General features: G+C 37.8%; 1 protein-coding gene across 2 annotated transcripts; it reads left to right on the top strand.

Annotated features, from left to right (window-relative positions):
* Positions 1–18597, top strand: tfap2b (transcription factor AP-2 beta). Of its 2 annotated transcripts, none has more exons than XM_074615369.1 (7): positions 1–101; positions 6410–6874; positions 9095–9149; positions 11701–11920; positions 12244–12362; positions 13234–13375; positions 18188–18597. In XM_074615369.1, the coding sequence occupies exons 1-7, from the start codon at positions 54–56 to the stop codon at positions 18474–18476; spliced, it is 1338 nt and encodes a 445-aa protein (XP_074471470.1). In that variant the 5' UTR covers positions 1–53; the 3' UTR covers positions 18477–18597. The 2 variants fall into 2 exon arrangements, with proteins under 2 accessions (XP_074471470.1, XP_074471471.1); XM_074615370.1 differs by lacking the exon at positions 1–101 and adding an exon at positions 3544–3696.
* The last annotated feature ends 2887 nt before the right edge of the window (positions 18598–21484 follow it).

The following is a 21484-nucleotide window of genomic DNA, read 5'->3' as shown; positions in this document are numbered from 1 at the left end:
TCGTCTCTTCCTCACTTGGCTGCATTCGGTTTACCGACACCGGAGAAGCGACCATGCTGTGGAAACTAGTAGAGAATGTCAAGTATGAAGATATTTATGAGGTAACGTTACCGGCCGTCTGTTTGAGCTCTGCAGGACTTATTATGCCGCTTTGTTTTGGGAGAATAATGAATGAAGTGTTAAGAGAAGTGATGTGTTTAGCAGGAGGCTGTCGGCCTGTTATTCTGTTATTCTCTGATGTGACTGTGAAGATGAAGAGGAGGACATTTCACTGCATGGCAGTTCCGTTCAGGCAGATATTTGGCTCACTTGCGCTGAAATGTTTTAAATTAGTTTATAATATGTTATGTTGTGTTTGTGGCTATGGTGCACTCGCTTTTGGTAAAACGGAAAAAAAATATTTTACATTGGATAAAGACAATTTGTATTAATTTTCTTAGATTTTCAAATATGGGATATATTTTAAATATGCTGCTTTTTTTTTTCTTTTTTTTTTTTAATTCATGTTTAAATTAATCCTAAAACTTAGATTTTTCTTAAATCACAAGATATTTAGAAAAAAAACTCAGATGCCACAAAACAAATTTATCCAATATAAATAAATAGTGAAAAAAATAATTTTAATATTACAGCATTAGAAGAAATAACTTTTCTAGAAGCGCTGGGTCAGAAGAGGCTGGTGATGTATCTGAAGTATGTAAATGATTTGGCTTTGATCCCAGAACAATAATTTCTCCAAACGAGCGATGGGGATGGTGGAGAAATACCGCCGCGCGCGCTGATGAATGGGTTCTCGAGCACAAAGCACGCTGGAAGAAAAGGGCAGCTCGCGAGGCCCCTCGTTCTCAGCCCGGTGGGAAACCCCTTGTCTCGTGCCGCACATGGCTTTTCTCCCACGGCGCGAGGGAGGTGGGAGGCTATATCATGTTGTTAAATAGTCTACTATATAAAGTTTAATCGCTTCTTTTGACGCGTGACACCATTCACAAGAGCCCCTCAGTGTGTTATTCAGCAGGCTAATAAAAGGCAGCTGCAACACATGAGCCACCGTTTATTCAGTGTGTATTCTTCAGTGTGTGTGTGTTGTGTTGGCAGGCTGCAGTTTAGGTTAAATGTCTTGGAGTGACTGGAGATCTTGTGTTCACCTTTGTGCAGGTATTTTGTGTCTGTGCGTAAAGGTGTTTTTACGCACGGAATTTTACTTTGGTGGACACACAAAAAAACGTGTAATTCCTCCTTAAGAGGTCTATTTTTTTTTTACTCTAAATAACATACATAACGTTGACTTTAAAGTGCCCCTTTTCCACTAAAAACGACTTAATTAAAATAAGAGGATTTTACCCTTTTAAGGCTAATAAAAGGCAGCTGCAACACAGGAGCCACCGTTTATTCTGTGTGTATTCTGCAGTGTGTGTGTGTTGTGTTGTGCATTAGGTTAAAAGTCTTGGAGTGACTGGGGAGAAATCTTGTGTTCACCTTTGTGCAGGTATTTTGTGTTTGTGCGTAAAAGTGTTTTTACGCACAACATTTTGGCTTTGGTGGAAGCCTTTAAAAGGCAGCTGCAACACATGAGCCACCTTTTATTCTGTGTGCGCGTGTGTGTGTTGTGTTGGCAGGCTGCAGTTTGTGTTAAATGTCTTGGAGTGACTGGAGAGAAATGCTGTGTTCACATTTGTGCAGGTATTTAGTGTCTGTGCGTAAAAAGTGTTTTTACAAATACAAATACAAAAAAAGAACATAGATTGTGTTTTTAAAGAAACTTTCTCATGTCAATTTGTCCTAGAAATGTTTTTTTTTTTGTTTTTTTAAAGATGTGTGCAACCTATGTAAAAAAAATTAAGAAAAGAAAAACACTCCTAATACATTTAATATGCTCCAAAAATCAAAATGGTGCATCAAATGGTGTGCGTAAAAGTGTTTTTACGCACGGAGTTTTACTTTGGTGGAAGCCTTTAAAAGACAACTACAACACATGAGCCACCGTTTATTCTGTGTGTATTCTTCAGTGTGTGGCTTCAGTTTAGGTTAAATGTCTTGGAGTGACTGGAGATCTTGTGTTTGTGGAGGTATTTAGTGTGCGTAAAAGTGTTTTTACGCACGGAATTGTACTTTTGGTGGAAGCCTTTTCTAAACTGCCTTGCATTGGCACGAGGCTGAGTGTGTATTTATGCTGACAAAAAAAGTGCACTTTAATGTGAGTTCATTTTAAACTGTATTTCAATGTATTTTTTTAAGATAGGATACTAAATGACAAATGCTTACAGTGGTAAATTAGTGTACTTATGAAAAGTTATTTCCAAGTCTTTTAATACACTATCAGTATGTTTGATTAAGTACACTTTAGTTCATTTTGAGCTGTACTTCAGTGTACTTTTTTTTTACCTGGGTCAAGTGGACACACAACAAAACGTGTAATTCCTCCTTAAGAGATCTATTTTTTTACTCGAAATAACATACATAACGTTGACTTTAAAGTGCCCCTTTTCCACTAAAAACTACTTAATTGAAATAAGAGGATTTGACCCTTTTAAGGCTAATAAAAGGCAGCTGCAACACATGAGCCAACGTTTACTCTGTGTGTATTCTTCAGTGTGTGTGTGTGTTGTGTTGGCAGGCTGCAGTTTAGGTTAAATGTCTTGGAATGATGGAGATCTTGTGTTTGTGGAGGTATTTAGTGTGCGTAAAAGTGTCTGTTTGGTTGGAACAGACCCTTTGACCCTGGTGGTATTAGTGTCATAAGTGAGCTTTACAGGAACCCCTGTTTATATTGTTATCCACCAACTTGACTTATGTTGCTTTTTTATAACATCAAAGTCTGTTTGCGCATAAATGGTTTGTACAAAAAGTATCTCCAGAATAGAATAGAATATAAAGCTTTATTGTATAAATAAATATAAACAGAAGAAGTGTTACACTAGAAGTATAAAATATAAAAAATAGATGTAATGTAAACAGAGGTAATTACACTTGTAAAACAGGTAGATGTAATAAATAAATAAATGGCAAGAAAAGTGTGTCTTCCTTGCGTCAGACTTTGCCTATAATAAAAAAGGCCCCCCTTAAAGTGCGTATTTTTTGTGTGATGGGGGAATTCCTCACAGGTCTGGTCACCACCCTGTTCGCTTTCTCCTCTCTTCTCCATCTCCTGCTGTTCGCGCGTCGTTTCGGCTCTCCACGGAATTTAAACGTCACTCACTCATCAGTTTGCGCGAGAGAGAAGCTTCACGCTCCATGTGTCGCCAAGTCCCCCTGCCTCGCGCACATTAATATTCCTGTAAGTCTCTAAGTCATGAATAACAATTACACCGTATACCGGGGGTATAGAGGCGGAGGCTCTCGGTGCTCACACTCAGAGCGGCGGCTGCAGCTCCGGGCGGAGGAAGGAAGGTTCTGCTGGAGCTCTATAGACCTGCAAGACACTAGAACGCGCTGCTTTCTCCTGCTGTAGATTCTAGAACGCGCTGCTTTCACCTGCTGTAGATTCTAGAACGCGCTGCTTTTCACCTGCTGTAGATTCTAGAACGCGCTGCTTTTCACCTGCTGTAGATTCTAGAACGCGCTGCTTCCACCTGGAATGAGTTTGGCTATCTCGGCCCAATATCTCTACTCTCCTGCTGCCGTTTTACCACAAGCCTGCTCTTGACACCAACACCACCAGAGGGTTTACAAATGTTAGTCCACTCCTACTCCACCGCGGTGAGTTCCCATCCCTTCACATTTTCACAATTCCTTTTTGCGCAAATGGTGATTCTGCAGACATTGCTATTGGAGCTTTTTTCGTTGTGGGACATTTTGAATAACGTTTTTCCTTCAGGCTCTTATACGATACGATACAACTTTATTGTCAGTTTGCACTGAAATTAATTTTGCATGCAGCTCAGTTTGAGAAAAAGTACACATCCAATAGACATACTGTTACCATATAGACAGACAGACAAGTAAGACCCATCAGACAAAAAAAAAAACATATCACAATTATTCATATAACCCCATTACAAAATGACCATCTGTCCTCTGGATTTACATGTCTTTAGCAGCACATTAATTATTATTATTTAGCAACAAGATGGACTGATGGACAAAAGCGTTCTATGCAGGTAAAATGTAGGGACTCTGATTCGCCTATTGGAGGGCAGAAGTTGATATTTACCTTTTCAACTTTGCGCAAATGGTGATTCTCCAGACATTGCTATAGGAGCTTTTTTCGTTGTTAGAAATTTTGAATTAGGCTGTAACGTTTTTTCCTCCAGGCTCTTATGCTCGGACCTCTCGCCTCAGAGACAGTTTTTACCCTCAGGCAGGAGGTCAGACTACTGAACAGTAGCACTAAATGAATGCAGAGCTGTGGATTGTTTTATGGATGTTTTTTAATTGTTTTATAATTTTTTTCTCAGGTATTGTCTTATTTATTGTAGTATTTATCTAGTGTACTATTTATAGATTTTAAGGGCTGAGAGAGAGCCAGGGTAAAATGCATTTCATTGCATTTCACTGTACACTGCACTTTTAAATGCATATGACTAATAAACTTGAACTTATGTGCTTTTTGTTCAGGAGATTTAGTGCCAGTTACTTTATCACCAGAGGCAATATGCTGTAATAAATGCTTCCTGGTCCTATAGGCCTCCATGTGGTTTTATTTCCTTAAAATGTGCTTCTGCTTTGAGTTGATTTGTTCTGTTCTTCTCTGCACCCTCTTTTTTTATATATATTTATACTTCTAGTGTAACACTCTGTTTATATATTTATTTATTACATCTACTTTACCTGTTTTATTTACTCTATAACTGTGTGTGTTTTACCTGTTATATGAGATATATATATATATATATATATATATATATATATATATGTATATATTTTACCTTTTGATATCAATGTGATTTCAGTGTATTAGGCCATTGTGTGCAGTATTGCAAATCAAAAAGTCTTTGAAGCAATATTGGATTTTTATATGAATGTTGCATCATTATGATGAAACACGTTGATTTGTCATATTTCATTTGCAGGATTATTTGCAACCAGACATTCCTGTCTTATTTTTTTATTTACCCATAAGCAGTTTCTCATGTGATTTTCAAGAAAAGGTATTATGATATACTGTAAATTGCGATAAAAAATTAGAGCTGTCAATCGATTCAAATATTTAACGGTGATTGATTGCATAATTGCCCATGATTAATCGCAATTAATCGCAAATGAATCACACTTTTTTTTTTTATCCGTTCAAAATCTAACTTTTACCTGCCTCGTTTAGTCTTGCCAAGTATTTGTTTTAAAGCACTGACCAGAAGTTTCTATTCTATTCTATTCTGTGCAATATATCCTTGATGCAATATACACCTAAAGTGCAACTACCTTTGTTTACATTTTATTTATTACATCTACCCTATTTTACAAGTGCAATTACGTCTGTTTACATTACATCTATTTTTTATATTTTATACTTCTAGTGTAACACTTCTTTTTTATATTTATTTATTACATCTATTTTACCTGTTTTATTTACTTTATAACTGTGTGTGTGTTTTACCTGTTATATGTTTTACCTGTTTTATTTTCTTTATATACTGTGTGTGTGTTTTACCTGTTTTATGTTTTACCTGTTTTATTTGCTTTATATAATGTGTGTGTGTTTTACCTGTTATATGTTTTATCTGCCTCGTTTAGTCTTGTCAAGTATTTGTTTTAAAGCACTGACCAGAAGTTTCTATTCTATTCTATTCTGTGCAATATATCCTTGATGCAGTATACACCTAAAGTGCAACTACCTTTGTTTACATTTTATTTATTACATCTACCCTATTTTACAAGTGCAATTACCTCTGTTTACATTACATCTATTTTTTATATTTTATACTTCTAGTGTAACACTTCTTTTTTATATTTTTATTTAAAGCACTGATTAGAAGTGGCAAAAAAAAAAAAGAAGAAGTGGCAAAATGTGAATCTCGTATTTAATACAATGACAATTAAGCTTTCTATTCTATTCTATTCTATTCTATTCTGGAGACACTTTTTGGCACAAACCATTTATGCGCAAACAGACTTTGACGTTATGAAAATGCAACATAAGTCAAGTTGGTGGATAACAATATAAGCAGGGGTTCTACTTTACCTGTTTTATTTGTCTTATTATAACTGTGTGTGTTTTACCTTTTATATTTTGTACCTGTTTTATTTGCTTTATATACTGTGTGTGTGTGTGTGTGTGTGTGTGTGTGTGTGTTTTTATCTGTTATATGTTTTACCTGTTATATGTTTTATCTGCCTCGTTTAGTCTTGGCAACTATTTGTTTTAAAGCACTGAACCAGAAGTGGCAAACTGTGAATCTCGTTGTATTTAATACAATGACAATAAAGCTTTATATTCTATTCTATTCTATTCTATTCTATTCTATTCTCCAAGGACCGGCATGACGGCGTCTCGAGCCACAGCTCGCGCCTGTCCCAGCTGGGCTCGGTGTCGCACGGGGGACCCTACTCGAGCGCGCCTCCGCTGTCTCACGCGCCATCCTCGGACTTCCAGCCTCCGTATTTCCCGCCACCTTACCAGCCGCTCGCTCACTACCAGAGCCAGGACCCGTACTCCCACGTCAGCGACCCGTACTCCCTGAACTCGCTGCACCAGAGCCAGCAGAGCGCCTGGGGTGCTCGGCAGCGGCAGGATGCGGCCGGAGAGCGGATGGACAGCTCGGCTCTGCTCGCTCAGCCTCGGGCCTCGCTGCCGCAACTGTCCGGACTGGACCCGCGGAGGGATTACACACACGGTGTGAGGCGGCCGGACGTGCTGCTGCACTCCGCTCACCCGGGACTAGACTCCGGGATGGGAGACGGACTGCTGCACGGGCTGCACGGCATGGAGGACGTCCAGGTGAGGCACAGAGCACACCTGAGATTTACACCAGTTAAAGTGCATTTAACATTTTTTTAATTTTTTTTTAATTTTAAAAGATTTTTTAAAGATATGATGATGAGCAGGACTATTATTTCAAATTAATTTAATTTATATTTTATTTTATTTTTTTATTTTTTTTATTTATTTGCACATATATAAAACTTCACAAAATCCAGTCAATGAAAAAAAAACAAGAAAGAGTCACAGATCACAGCTGAGATTTACACCAGTTAAAGTGCATTTAACATATTGACCTGTTTTAATTATGATGATTCATTTAGTTTAGTTTTTTTCCCCCCATGTATATACGAGAAAGGTAAAACTGCAGGACCAATATGCCATTATTACAATTTATTGTACATTATCTCAATAATGTTCAGTGACAGATCCCAGCTGAGATTTACAAGAGTTAAAGTGCATTTAGCATATTGCACCTGTTCCAGTTAGGATTCATTTTAGTTTTTTTTTGTCCATGTTATATTGAGGATATTGGGATCATTATATAGAATAGAATAGAATAGACAGCTTTATTGTCATTGTATTAAATACAACGAGATTCACAGTTGCCCCTTCTGGTCAGTGCTTTAAAACAAACACTTGACAAGACTAAAAGAGGCAGATAAAACATATAACAGGTAAAACACACACAGTTATAAAGTAAATAAAACAGGTAAAGTATGAATAAATAAATATAAACAGACGAGATAGGTAAAACTGCAGGACCAATATGCCATTATTACAATTTATGGTATATTATCTCAATATTAGATATAAAATGTATGTATTATAATCATGAATGTAACCATTCACATTTACAGTAAAGCACTATTATGTTTAACTGAAACAAACTCCAGGTATATAAACCTAATTTGGATGGCATGAAATACTGCAACAAAATTAAAATAGATTAATTAAAAAGAACACAGTGGATGAAACGGATTGGTAATTGTTGGCAGTCGTCTTCCTTCATTGTCTCTGTGGCTTCAGAGTTGAGGTCAGTGACCTCAGAGCAGCTCCCTCAGGGCTGCATGGACTCTCCCAGCAGCTGGAGCCTGAATGCAAATGGCCCACAGCGAAACAAACTGTCTGCAGAGAGCTCAGACATCTTCTTTGATGAGAAGATGCTGATATGTGGAATAATTCACACAAATTGCTGCATGGAGCTCAAACGTTGCTTATGTGACTTCAAATTCACCTTAATGTTTCATAGATATTTGAGGCAGAAAAGTCTGGAGAAGATTCTGCAATATTTTATCAACTTTGTGTTTTTTTAAATCTATCCAATTTTGTGTTTTTTTAAATCTATCCAATTTTGTGTTGTTGTTTTTTTTTTTAAATCTATCCAATTTTGTGTTTTTTTTAAATCCATCCAATTTTGTGTTTTTTTAAATCAATCAAATTTTGTGTTGTTTGTTTTTTTAAATCTATCCAATTTTGCATAAAATTTGTATTTTAAAATGAATATGGTATCATTATTATTTTTATATTATTATTATTATTATTATATCCATGCTCATATTTATTGTTGTATTTTTATTCATGCAATTTGAAGGTTGTCAGTTTTGTTTTACAAAATAATATAGAATTAGTTTTTTTTATTATTATTGTTTTTTTATTTTTTTATTTTTTTGCTGCCAAGGTACAAAATAATACACCCAATAAGTCCAGTTACCAGCTCAGTGTTGGTGAAATGGAGTTTATGGTGAGCTGTGTAGGATTTCATCTTCCCCTCGTCTCCCCTCAGGGCACAACCATCACGAATTGTTTGCCATTTAACCTCCACATTACATTCTCATTTCTGGCTTTCCGTATTTGTGTCATGCATTTATTAACCCCATTTAAATTTGTTTTAACAACTTCTATTATTTTTTTTATGCTTCATCTTTTTTATACGAGCGTGCATCAATGATGACAAACAGCAGGTCTATTCAGAGAGGAATTTATCTCACAGGATGATGATGATGAATGAGGCTTTAAATGTGTGAGAGCAGCTTCTTCTATAGATGAGTCACGTCATGATGAATAAAAAAAGAGGGATTGTATTAATAAATCAGATTTGTTTGCTCTGTGGAAACAATTTAAGGAAATTTAAGAATTTGTGGGAAAAAACTAAAAATGAGTTTCACATTATTACATTATGGATCTTCTTGTTTAAAGCAGACTATAATGATTTTGTATTTATCTCGCTTCTAACAGACCATTGATGACACCAACGGAACGAGCATCCTGGATCAATCAGTCATTAAGAAAGGTAACACACACACACACACACACTCACACTCACACTCACACACACTCTGCTGTCTGAGCTCTCAATAAGGTTGCCAATAATTCTATCAATATGATTAAAACAACAAAATTTCAGAAAAAATAGCTCATAATATATATATTTTAAAAAAACATAATTTGGCATTTTTTAAAGGGTAAAGTTTGGGTGTTCTTTCCTCCCTATGCCATTGTATAATTTATTGTCTTATGAATTATGATGATTCATGGTGCGTAGAACTACAGTCTCGCTCTTAAAGGTCCCATATTGTAAAAAGTAAGATTTTCATGTATTTTTTTTATTATAAAGCAGGTTTAAGTGCTTCATAAAAACTGTGAAAGTATCGAAGCGCTCAATATATAGAGAAATACACACAGCCCGTATTCAGAAATTGTGCGTTTGAAACAAGCCGTTAGGAATTCTGTCCATTTGTGATGTCACAAATATACAATATTTAGACCATTACACAGTTTTAAACGTAAACATTCTAAACATGTCCCAGTTTATTTCCTGGTTGCAGTGTATGTGAATGACATCAGCTAACAGGAAGTAAACATAGACCCAAACTGCTGCCAGGCAATGCAATTCTGTTGCAATTCCGTTGAAATGCACTAAAACGGAGCGTTTCAGACAGAGGGTAAATACAGGCATATTCAGACAGAATAAATGAGGAAAATAAAGTTTTTTTTTAACATTACAATATGTTTACATGTTTTAGTAGGAACACAAAATACAAATATGAAGCTGAAAATGAGCATGATATGGGACCTTTAAAAAGACCACAATTTGGATGAAAAACCAGACCAGACCAGACGCGTCACATCTCCATGTTCCAGGCTGTTATAAAGGTCTATCCTCTGCTCCATTCATCTGGGTTTCTTTGTGGTGCCCATGGATGAGGTATCTGTGCGCCTGGTTATAACGATGCCGGTATATATTGAGTGCAGCAGCCTTCAGTGAGTGAGTCTCTGACAGGCTGCCACGCTGCCGCCCTGATGATGTGAACTGATTTAGTTACCGGATGTTGAGTGACTGAAGCTCCCCGCGGGGCATTTAAGCCGCTGATGTAATAAATGGCACCGCTCACGGAGATCTCGTGAGCTCGTTTAGAGCTAATCTGCGGTATTATCCCCCGTGGAGCCATCAAACCAAACCCCCTCACACTGGCCCCTACGCATGCATGCATCTCTCTTTATTTTACACCATTAGTGCGCATTAACACGCAGGATGAAGGCGCATCCAGTGCTGCTGGTTGGTGGTGGGAGTTAAACCGGCCGTGGAGAGAACACAGGGAGGTGGTTAATGCGATTTGAGAGCGCGAGCCAATCAACAATCGATAATATTGTAATGAGAATGTCACGCGACATTAAAGGTCCCATATCATGCTCATTTTCAGGTTCATACTTGTGTTTTGTGTTTCTACTAGAACATGTTTACATGCTGTAATGTTAAAAAAAAACTTTATTTTCCTCATACTGTCTGCTTGAATATACCTGTATTTTCCTTCTGTCTGAAACGCTCCGTTTTAGCGCATTTCAAGGGAATTGCAACAGAATTGCGTTGTTAGGCAACACTTTGGGTCTATGTTTACTTCCTGTCAGCTGATGTCATTCACATACACTGCAACAGGAAATAAACTGTGACACATTTAGAATGTTTACATTAAAAAACGTGAAATGGTCTAAATATTGTACATTTGTGACATCACAAATGGACAAAAATCCTAACGGCTTGTTTCAAACGCACAGTTTCTGAATACGGGCTGTGTGTATTTCTCTGTGGATAAAGCGTTTTGATACTTTCACAGTATTTATATATCACTTCAACCTGCTTTATAATATAAAAGACATTAAAATGTCACTTTTTATAATAGGGGACCTTTAAACTGGCCGTGGAGAGAGGACGGGGAGGTGGTTAATACGATTTGAGAGCGCGAGCCAATCAAAAATCGATAATATCGTAATGAGAATGTTGCGCGACATTAAATGCGCAACCGACTTTACTGTCTTTTGGAGGCCGTACCAGGCTCGGGTTTATGGTTAGAAGATAGTGGCATCATATGAAACTAGAAAACCTAAGGACTCCATTAGTATCATATCATGTCATATTAGCTTGTCAGGAAGGAGGCTAACTCTCTAAAGTTGGGCTAAAATTTGGTGGGGAAAAACTGGCATGGCCATTTGTTAAGGTGTCCCTTGACCTCTGACCTCAAGATATGTGACTGAAAATGGGTTCTATGGGTACCCACGAGTCTCCCCTTTACAGACATGCCCACTTTATAATAATCCTATGCAGTTTTGGGGAAAACATGCAGTTTTTTTAATGCAGTATACATGGGAACTTGGGATCCTAGTAACATTTTGCATCGGGTTTGGCCCTCAAGGGGAAAAGACTGGGCACCCTTGATCTAAAGGTATAGTGTTAACTTTGGCCTACTCCTCGGGGGTGCTGGAGTGTCAACTGCAGATATGAAAATTGCCATTACAATCTCCTTGTATTTTTTTTTTAATTATTATGTAACCTTCCCTCTTTTCAGTGCCCATGCCGCACAAGAACATGGGCTCTCTGATGCTCGGTAAGGACGGCCTCATCGGTGGCATCTCCGTCAACATTAACGAGGTGTTCTGCTCGGTACCGGGCCGCCTGTCGCTGCTCAGCTCCACCTCCAAGTACAAAGTGACCGTAGGGGAGGTGCAGAGGAGACTGTCTCCACCAGAGTGCCTCAACGCCTCCTTGTTGGGGGGCGTGTTGAGAAGGTATGACTGCTGCAGCCTCAGAGCATGGAAGAAAATAACTGTGTGCATGTTTAAAAAAGCTTCTGGCTCTATAAATCTATTAATGAAACCCTGAACAGTGTGAATCGGTTGCCATTTATCTCATATATAGATTCTATTTAACATTAACAAAAACCTCTGGAGACCAACTGGAGCTCAAGCTGACTGTTTAATAAAGTTTCCAAACTTTAAAGCACATATTGGTCATTTATTAATATAGGCTAATGCTCTGTGAGAAGACATATGTCTAAATATATGTGCCCTACTTCAGTTTACATTAATTAGTTTCCTTTTTTTTCCTGCAGAGCAAAGTCCAAAAACGGTGGGAAATGTCTGCGAGAAAAGCTGGAGAAGATTGGACTCAATTTACCTGCTGGGAGACGCAAAGCTGCCAACGTCACATTACTAACATCTCTAGTAGAAGGTGATTCACTGTTTTTAACTCCATAAATACAGAATCTGCAGAAATATACTCTATATTCTGAGACAAACATTTTATTTGCTACCTATGACAGTGATTTCAACATCACCAACAATTAAGCACAGCCAAAATATGGCACTGCAAAGGTCATGACCTTACAGGCTTGTCAAATCACAGTGATCCTGTATTCATAAAATGGCTGCAAGAATATATAATGTCAAAAAAATTAATATTTAACAAGACATGGAGAGAAGAGGACTGGGGTTACTAAATTACATTAAATGATTAATTAATTTATTAAAGGCTGCAGTTTGGGCCTATAGCCGGTTGTATATTTTCCATATGGGCCTTGTTTCTCATACATGTAGCCCTCTATAATATTACCCATAAATATGGTCATTTCAATTAGGACAACCAGGTAATATATAGGGAGAATATGTCTTTTTAAAAATGTAGTTCAAATATGTTTATTCAACCTAGGATTTACTCATCTACTCAGAAAGTCATGAAGTTACTCAGAACAAATAACCTATTTTTAGCCTTTTGGGACTATTTTTTTCACTGAGTCTAAATTTTAATGTTGTGTTCAGAAGTGTAATAAAAAAACTCTCTTTTTAATAATCACGAAAACGAGGTAATTAGCATCTATGGTTGATTTTCACAATAAAACAGTGAGAATTTACCATTTTCTATTGTTTTTGCATCACCTGAGAGGATGACAGCGGAGGGATATCTGTGCGTAAAAGGATGATGCACTAGAATGAATGCTCATAGAAACAGAAAAAGAAACAGTTTTTTGTTGGGTGGAGTTGTTGTTGTTTTGTCTCTATTATATTTCCATCGACTATAACCTCACCTGTACCGTCCCCTCCAGGTGAGGCGGTCCACCTGGCTCGGGACTTCGGTTACATCTGCGAGACGGAGTTCCCAACCAAAGCTGTGAGCGAGTACCTCAACCGGCAGCACGCGGACCCCAACGAGCTGCACACGCGGAAAAACATGCTGCTGGCGACAAAGTGAGTCAGAATCAGAATCGTGTTTATTGCCAGGTGTAAGAGGTATACACTAGGAATTTGCTTTGGTATTGTTGGTGCAAGTAAACAGTATAATAACAAAAGAATAGAAAAAAACGTTAGAATAAAATAAGAATTAAAAAAAAATTAAAAAAAATTAAAAAATAATTGAATTTCTACCAATATACAATAAACATGATATAAAACAGATTGAGCAAATTGAGTCTGATGGAGCGTTTAATTAGATTCTGTTCCCTTATAGAGGATGTTGTCTGTCATAGAATATATATAATACATGTCTGGAGAGTGACATATATAGGGAGATACCGGTGGTAATAACATTATGAGTAGTTTAATTTAGGTATTTAGACACATTCAACCAGAGCACAGCACCATGGAGAATAAGGAGGACAAAGGTCATGACCCTGATACATATCTGTCTGTCAACACAGAAAGCAAAGTTTGATTAAATTCTGTTCCCTTGCAGAGGATGTTGTCTGTCATATAATATATATAATACATGTCTGGAGAGTGACATATAGGGAGACACCAGTGGTAATAACATTATGAGTAGTTTAATCATACAAATGAGCAATGTGGGTATTTAGACACATTCAACCAGAGCACAGCACCATGGAGAATGAAGAGGACAAAGGTCATGACCCTGATACATATCTGTCTGTCAACACAGAGTGCTGGGTAAAGAGGGAGAACGTGATGTTTTTTTCACAACAAAACACACTTTTACAAAAACATCCAGTCAGTCTCAAGACATTTCTGTTCTAACACAGCAGATGTTCTGCTGTTTAAATGTCCCAAAGATCCACAACAGTCATATATTTATAGCTCAGAATCTCCCTGTTTGACAGAGTTTTACAGTTCCAGCAGGGTGCCATTTGAAAATGTTGCTGTTGATTTGAATTACATAACTGTCACACATGTACAGGGTGAAAAACAGGACACTTCTGCAAGTAGTTAAAATTGTGCTTAATGAAATTATGGTGAAATTAAACTCTCTGTCTCATTTTCCCGGGGCCTCTGTGGCCCCTCTAAAAACTCCCCGAGGGTGCAAACCTCTCCTGTATCCTCTGCGCTTTATACTCTATATCACACACAGTCCATTGTGCCACAGTGAACATGGCATTGACATTTAAAAAAGGAGAGTGAGATTTCTTAATGAAACGCATTGAAACTGGATATGGATCTAACCTGTAATGAAAATGGCTGATTGAAAAAAATTGCCACACTGAAAAACGAGGGCAGTTAAATTCAATTCAACCATTTAAGAAATGAGCAGAAATACGCATTAAAAGTCAAGAGTCTTATAGTGGCTAAACAGAAGAAGCAAGGCATTAAATAACCTTTAGCTCAACATGATCCTTATTTGATGCTGGACACACAGACATTATTAAATATGAGCTCTGAGGTTGTGTATGTTTGACCTCGGCTTCTGGTCTTTGAGGCGATCCATTTTTACTGGTTCTCCTCGTAAAAGTTACTTATATTAATCCATTTTTATGGCCGTTAAACTGTGGAATTGAATCCGGGATCCTCTGTGATTACTTTCAGCAGCCGAGCAACATAGATTTTCTTTAAAGAAACCAGGTTAGGAGAGGTGATTTTATAAATGTGGATTAAATCACACTTTGGATTTTTTGCCTATTTTTTACACTGACCGAAAAAAGCCAATTAATGAGCAATCCTGTTCTACGTCCATTTATTCCTCCTGAATGAGATAAAAAAGGTTGCAAGCAGAGCTGTAAAGCATCTAACAAAGACCCCTTCAGGAAGCTTGTATTTTTAGCTTGCATAAATAGTGCTGCTGTCTGCTGGCCTGCACTGCATAAACCATCTGCCTGTGTGTGTGTGTGTGTGTAATGTACTCAGTATGTACGGTGTGTTCGGTGGTGGATGTTTGATGCTCAGATTCAAACCTGTTCCAATACTGTGTGTCGGTGTTGCCTGTTAGAAATTCATTATTTAGCAGTGAAGTGTTTCAAGTCGTCAGAAAACAACAGCGAGAGCCCTGAGTGTAGCCCGGGGTGGCGGCTTCTCCTCTCTACTCCCCTAACCCCAGCTGGGCTCGGCCTGCACAGCCTGTCACTCATTTGCTGGAGCTCTGCCCTTAGGCCGCTCGCAGGGTGTGTGTGTGTGTGTGAGTGTGTGTGTGTGTGCATGGGGCGTGCAAGTACAAATTTAAGAGAAAGAGAGTGAGAGAGGGAGAGAGAGAAAGGGGTCTCTTGAATATAAAATGTGGGCCTAAAACCAGAGGATGATTTGCTAAAAATTTAACAAGGAGAACAAGGTGAAGACGTGGTTTTTCTTTCACCGTTACATGTGAAGAGTGAAGATCCATTCGATGACCTCTCGTCTCAGATTACATATGTTAACGGTTAAAGATATGCTCTTTATGTGGAGGCCTCAAACCAGACAGCTTTCTTGCTTTTAGTATCAGGTTCACTTCATTTTCCAGACAGTGCTGTTGACTTTTAGTATTTCTGGGTGCATTTTGCTGTTAAAGTTGTGGTAATGTTTTTTTCTCAATCTTGAAGGTAATTTGTCAAACATAAATGATATGATGTAATATTGAGTATAGGGATGCACCGATATTGGATATCGGGCCTATACTGACTCAAATAGCTGGATCGGATATCGGTGACAATGGGGCTGATCTATTCAATTCAATTTAGTGTTTATGTACTATACATTATATACTAGAATTTTAATTCCTGTTTAAGTTTTGACCAATTTATTGCTGCATTAAAAAAGGGTTACACTTGAAGTGTAATTCCTGTTCATTTTGAAGATTTTTTTTACCAAGTTACTGGTGATCAACTTATTATTTTAATGATAAATAACAATTCAGTAAATTTATATCTGTGTGTTTATTTGTTCCATTTGGCTTTACAAAGTTAAGAAAGCAATACTTAAATGAGGCCTGATGTTTCCTTAAACATAAAACAATGATCCTAGTCACTTCCACTCAGTGAGGCATACAGCTTATTAATTAAACACTGGTATCGTCCGATATCCAAAGCCCAGGTATCGGTATCGGGACTGAAGTAGGTGTTTAAAGATGAGAGAGTGTCCAATGGAGTCAGAAGCAGAAACATTTTCACTTGGTCTTCAGAATCGAAGAAAGAGCTTTGCTTTAGATTTTTGATGGACAAAAAAAGTATAAACTTCTTCACAGATTCACAGTCTATAGTCTCAACCTCAGCCAGAAGAATTACAGACTCTCACTACTTTCAGTTAGAAACTCTTACTCTCTCAGCACTGCCACTTTGTCCTGGTATAGGCATACTGTTTCAGCTGATTGCATCTGATGCAAGTTCATGCTTTTCCCTCTGATTTTTTTCCCAAAGCATTTTGGAAATGACACAAAATGAGGTAAAGAGAAAAGATGAAAGAAAGTGGACTACACTTTGTTGGCTTGGGATACAACCTACACAACATCACTTAAAGGGGTTAAAAAGGAAAAGTATCAGGGGGACTATTTTCCTTTGGGATAGCTTTTGTCATACAAGTTGTTAGAGTTAGACAGCAGGGTAAAAACCTCTCTGTTCTCTTGTAAATATCCTGATTGGGCAGACAACATTTAGAGAGAATGGTTGTAGCAGGAGGTCAACAGTTTGCACCATGTGGCTGAGGGAGATTTTACAGAATTGTACCAATGAAATCTGGTTTAACATCTTAAATGTGGGGTCATTCACAAGCTGCTGAACCATCTGACAGAATTTTATCAGTCTGGGTTTCAGTGATGATCCGAATGCTGTTTTATCCTCTTTCCCACACTAACAAGAATACTGTTGAAATGCAGCTTAAAGTGAATGTGCTTGTTTTCCCTCGTTGCAGTTAAAGCACCAAAGAACTGAGCTTGTAACTCATGTTGCTCTGTAAGTTTGAGGATGTATTGCAGGAACATCTGCAACTAATGCTGCAAAATATCCCTTAGTGTCTTCCCTTGAGACTGTTTCACCACAGAGGCATCTCAGTTAGATGTTGGTGGAGGCTGATTTGGGTGCATTTCCGGAGGTTTTAAGCGAGGCAAGGGATGCACATACTGTATACTGTATCGGTATCGATAGGTGTTTTAGTTCATTACAAGATTATCATGGCCAAAAGAAATCATAATAACAATATTATTGAGATAGCCTATCTATAGAAAATATATATTTTTTAAATGCCATCAGTCAAATTCATCTTTAACGTTGTTTACTGTGTGTTTTGTCTCTTTTTTGGCAAATTAATTACACTCAAAACACCAGTGGTGGAGGGAGTCTGTAACCATAACGTGTACAAAAAGAACAATTACATTGATGGATAGTGAAAAGGCAACCAGATGAACTAAAAAAACTAAAAATCCACCATGCCTAACATTAGTACCTACACGATATTATCATAATTACTAACATGATAGCAATATTTCCTTTTAAAACTATCACAACTGTTATCAATACTGGTGTTTCGCGACACCCCTATTAATACCAAGTGAATATTGGTCACTCATTGCGCTCTGATATTCTGCAATTTGATTATTTACATATTGGCTGAAGGCAACTTAAAGAGATGTTTTGATCATGTTTTTGTTGCATTAGAGTTGCAAGTTATAGAATTATTGGTTTTCAGAGAGGTTTTGCTATCTTGTAGTCAAAATCCGGTGTCAGCCTTTCCACTAATAACTGTTAGAAACAATAGATAAGATGTTTGGAAAACACTGACAGGTACTGAATGTCCACTACCAGCAGTGGTGTTTCTATTTTGGGTAAACCCAGACTTCCCTCCTGACGTCTCATTGTGTCTTGTCCCCTGCAGACAGCTGTGTAAGGAGTTCACAGACCTGCTGGCCCAGGACCGGACTCCCCTGGGCAACTCCAGGCCCAGCCCCATCCTGGAGCCCGGCATCCAGAGCTGCCTCTCCCACTTCTCCTTCATCACGCACGGCTTCGGCTCGCCCGCCATCTGCGCCGCGCTCACCACCCTCCAGAACTACCTCACCGAGGCTCTCAAAGGACTCGACAAGATGTTTCTCAACAACCCGCCCAACAACCGGCACGGGGACGGCGGCAACAAGGCCGACAAAGACGAGAAGCAGCGGAAATGAAGCGTAGACGGAGAGCCGGACGAGAGGCAGACACACAGACAGAGGCGTTATACACCGTTACTTCTAGCTTTACACCACTGCCACTGACCTGCCACACACAGGGCTGAAGACGAGGAGGAAGAGGAAGAGGAGGGAGGCTTGGTAGAGAGAAAGAGGCAGAGGAAGACACCTGTGGGCCAGTGTCAGAGAGCACAGAGGGATGTTTCATCTGTGTTACGTTCTTTTCATTCCCCTGAGGACATGATGGTTACTGTGTTACATCCATTTCGCTCCCCCTGCCTGCATCCTGTGAGACTGAGATGCTGTGAGCAGCCAACAAACAACATTGTGTGTGTGTGTGTGTGTGTGTCTGAATGAGAGTGTGTGTGTTTGTCGTCACACAGAAAAGCATTGTGGGTATGAAGATTGGCTGATTCTATTTGTGAAACAGGTTTGTTTAAGTACGAGGAGGGAGGGTGTTAATTTATGTGTGTAAATATTTATTTATATTAATTTAAATGGATGGTTGTGTAAATAGGTGCACCATGGAGTAGGCCTATTTATTTGTGATTTGTGAGCCGGCGGGCGGAGGGCGGAGGGGGGGGCAGGACTCATCCAGTGTTTTTCTGTTCTTCTAGAGCTGTTGTCATGGTGCTGATGATGGGTAGACATGCTTCTAATTGTCCAGTGATTTCATTTCTATCACATTGATAATAAACCATGTGTTTTATTATGCGAGGAGTGCAGCCGGCGCCTTTTCTCCACTAGAGTCCCACTAAGGTTTCAGTTCAATCCAGTCAAAATGTAAAACATGCTATTCTCTAGCTGATGTTAGAGCATTTACCTTTAAACATGTAAGTGAAATAGTTTACATCTGGGGGTTTAAAAAGAAAACGCAACTTTCTGAATAACTGAAATTGGATTTGGACCTCAACACTAATAGTTTTACTCACTGTGATATTCAGTGTCATGGTTCAAATTTACAGGCCGAGCATCTTTACTAGTCATTCTGATTTAAATGTGTCTGTTCATCACAACATAAATGTCTTACTGGTTTAGGTGCAACATAAAAAAAAAAACCATTAAGATATAATTAACGGTAATTGAAGAAAAGCATTAAATTAAATTTTTATTTTCATTTTAACTAATAATTCACTGCAGCAGACAGTACATTTCTGATCATTGTGAGGACATGGATCAATGAGCAAAGCAAAAATAAGAATAAGTGTTTGAGATATACATTATAAAAAGCAACTAATTTGAACCTGAACTAGATAATAATCTATCATAATCTGGCCTTCCATCATTTTACAGGGAGGAAAGTATGTGGAAGTCATAAGAAACGGTGATATTCAAAAGGCAAAATCATTATATGCAGTGATGATCAATGTGTAGACACGTTTTCAGTCATATTCTTCACCACACTTGTAGTTTATAAGGTCAAAAATATGCTAAATAGTCCTTTAAATTGGCTTATACGTTTGTTATTGCTGACATGGAGATTAAAGATATAGCCTACTGAAATTGTTTAGGGCTGCAAATAACGATTATTTTCATTGTAGATTAATCTGTTGATTATTTTCTCGATTAATCCATTAGTTGTTTGGTCTATAAAAGGTCAAAACAAAAATGGTGAAAAATGTCATTCAGTGTTACCCAAAGCCAAAGATGACGTCCTCAAATGTCTTGGATAGATATTCAGTTTACTGTCATAGAGGAGTAAAGAAACCAGAAAAGATTCACATTTAAGAAGCTGGAATCAGAGAATTTAGACTTTTCTTTTCTTAAAAAAAAGACAAACTGATCAATCAGAAACAACTATTTTGGTGATTAATTTAATCAACTAATGGATTAATTGTTGCAGAAGGATATCACAATCTTTTCCAGATTAAGTTGTCATTCAAATATTATTTAAACATATTTTATGTTAACTCTACTGTGAAGAAGGATGATACAGGCTGGGAACCAACCAGATCTCCAGCGAAAGGCACGTATCTTCAATTTTTGATCATATTTTTCCAGATTTATCACCTAAAGGATTAAGTGTTCTTTAATAGGTTAAAATAATTCTCCTATGCCCTAAAATACATACAACATTTAATACTGTATGTATTGTTACAAAGCAGAAAAGAGTGTTTTTCTTAGCTCATGAAAAGGTGATGCATGGTTTTCATGCGTAAAGATCAAAATAGGCCGCATCCTTAATGTGTGTTAAGGTTTGTAAGCGAGTATTTGAGGCAGTGTGAACAGCAATGTGGATTAATATGCTGCATGTGACAAAAGAAAGGTATACATATTATGTAATAATATTGACATTTAAGAAGCTGGAGTCAGAGAATTTTGACTTTTTTTCTTTAAAAATGAGTCAAACCCGATTAATTGATTATCAAAATAGTTGCAGATTAATTTAATAGTTGAACTAAACTATTAAACGAGAGAAAGGCCGCAAATCCTCACACTGGAGAAGCTGCAAACAGAGAATGTTGATGATGTTTTTGCTTGATAAATGACTTGAACCATTATCAAAATAACAATAGAATAATAGTTTCAGCACTAAATCATAAATATTGGTTTGAAATATAAGGTTTGCTTGTATAGCACAGGACGTGTTTTAAGCATTTGTGGTGGTCAGAGAATTTAGACTTTTTTAATTTCTTAAAAAAATGATTCAAACCGATTAATCGATTATCAAAATAGTTGCCGATTAATTTAATAGTTAACGACTTATCGATTAATCGTTGCAGCTCTAAAATCGTTATCGAATATATGGCATGTATAGTCCATGATTCAAATTCAAAATGATAAGAATAAAACTAAAAATAATGTTTAATAGGCTTCTAAATATCTTTGTAAGGTTTCAAATATCAGTAGTCTGGAGTCTAGCCACACACACACCGTGATGGATCCTGCTTTATTCCAGGGAGATAATTGGCTGTATTTTCCGGCCCTCGCTCTCTCGCACGCGCGCATGGGGGAATAAGCCTCGTGCCTCGCGGGCACGCTTCTCTCTGCGGTGGATCTACAGCCGG

The sequence above is a fragment of the Sebastes fasciatus genome, chromosome 18 (genome assembly GCF_043250625.1).
Source record: "Sebastes fasciatus isolate fSebFas1 chromosome 18, fSebFas1.pri, whole genome shotgun sequence".
Lineage (NCBI taxonomy): Eukaryota > Metazoa > Chordata > Actinopteri > Perciformes > Sebastidae > Sebastes > Sebastes fasciatus.
The sequence above is the reverse complement of the archived record's forward strand: the minus strand, read 5'-3'. Positions and strand labels throughout refer to the sequence as shown.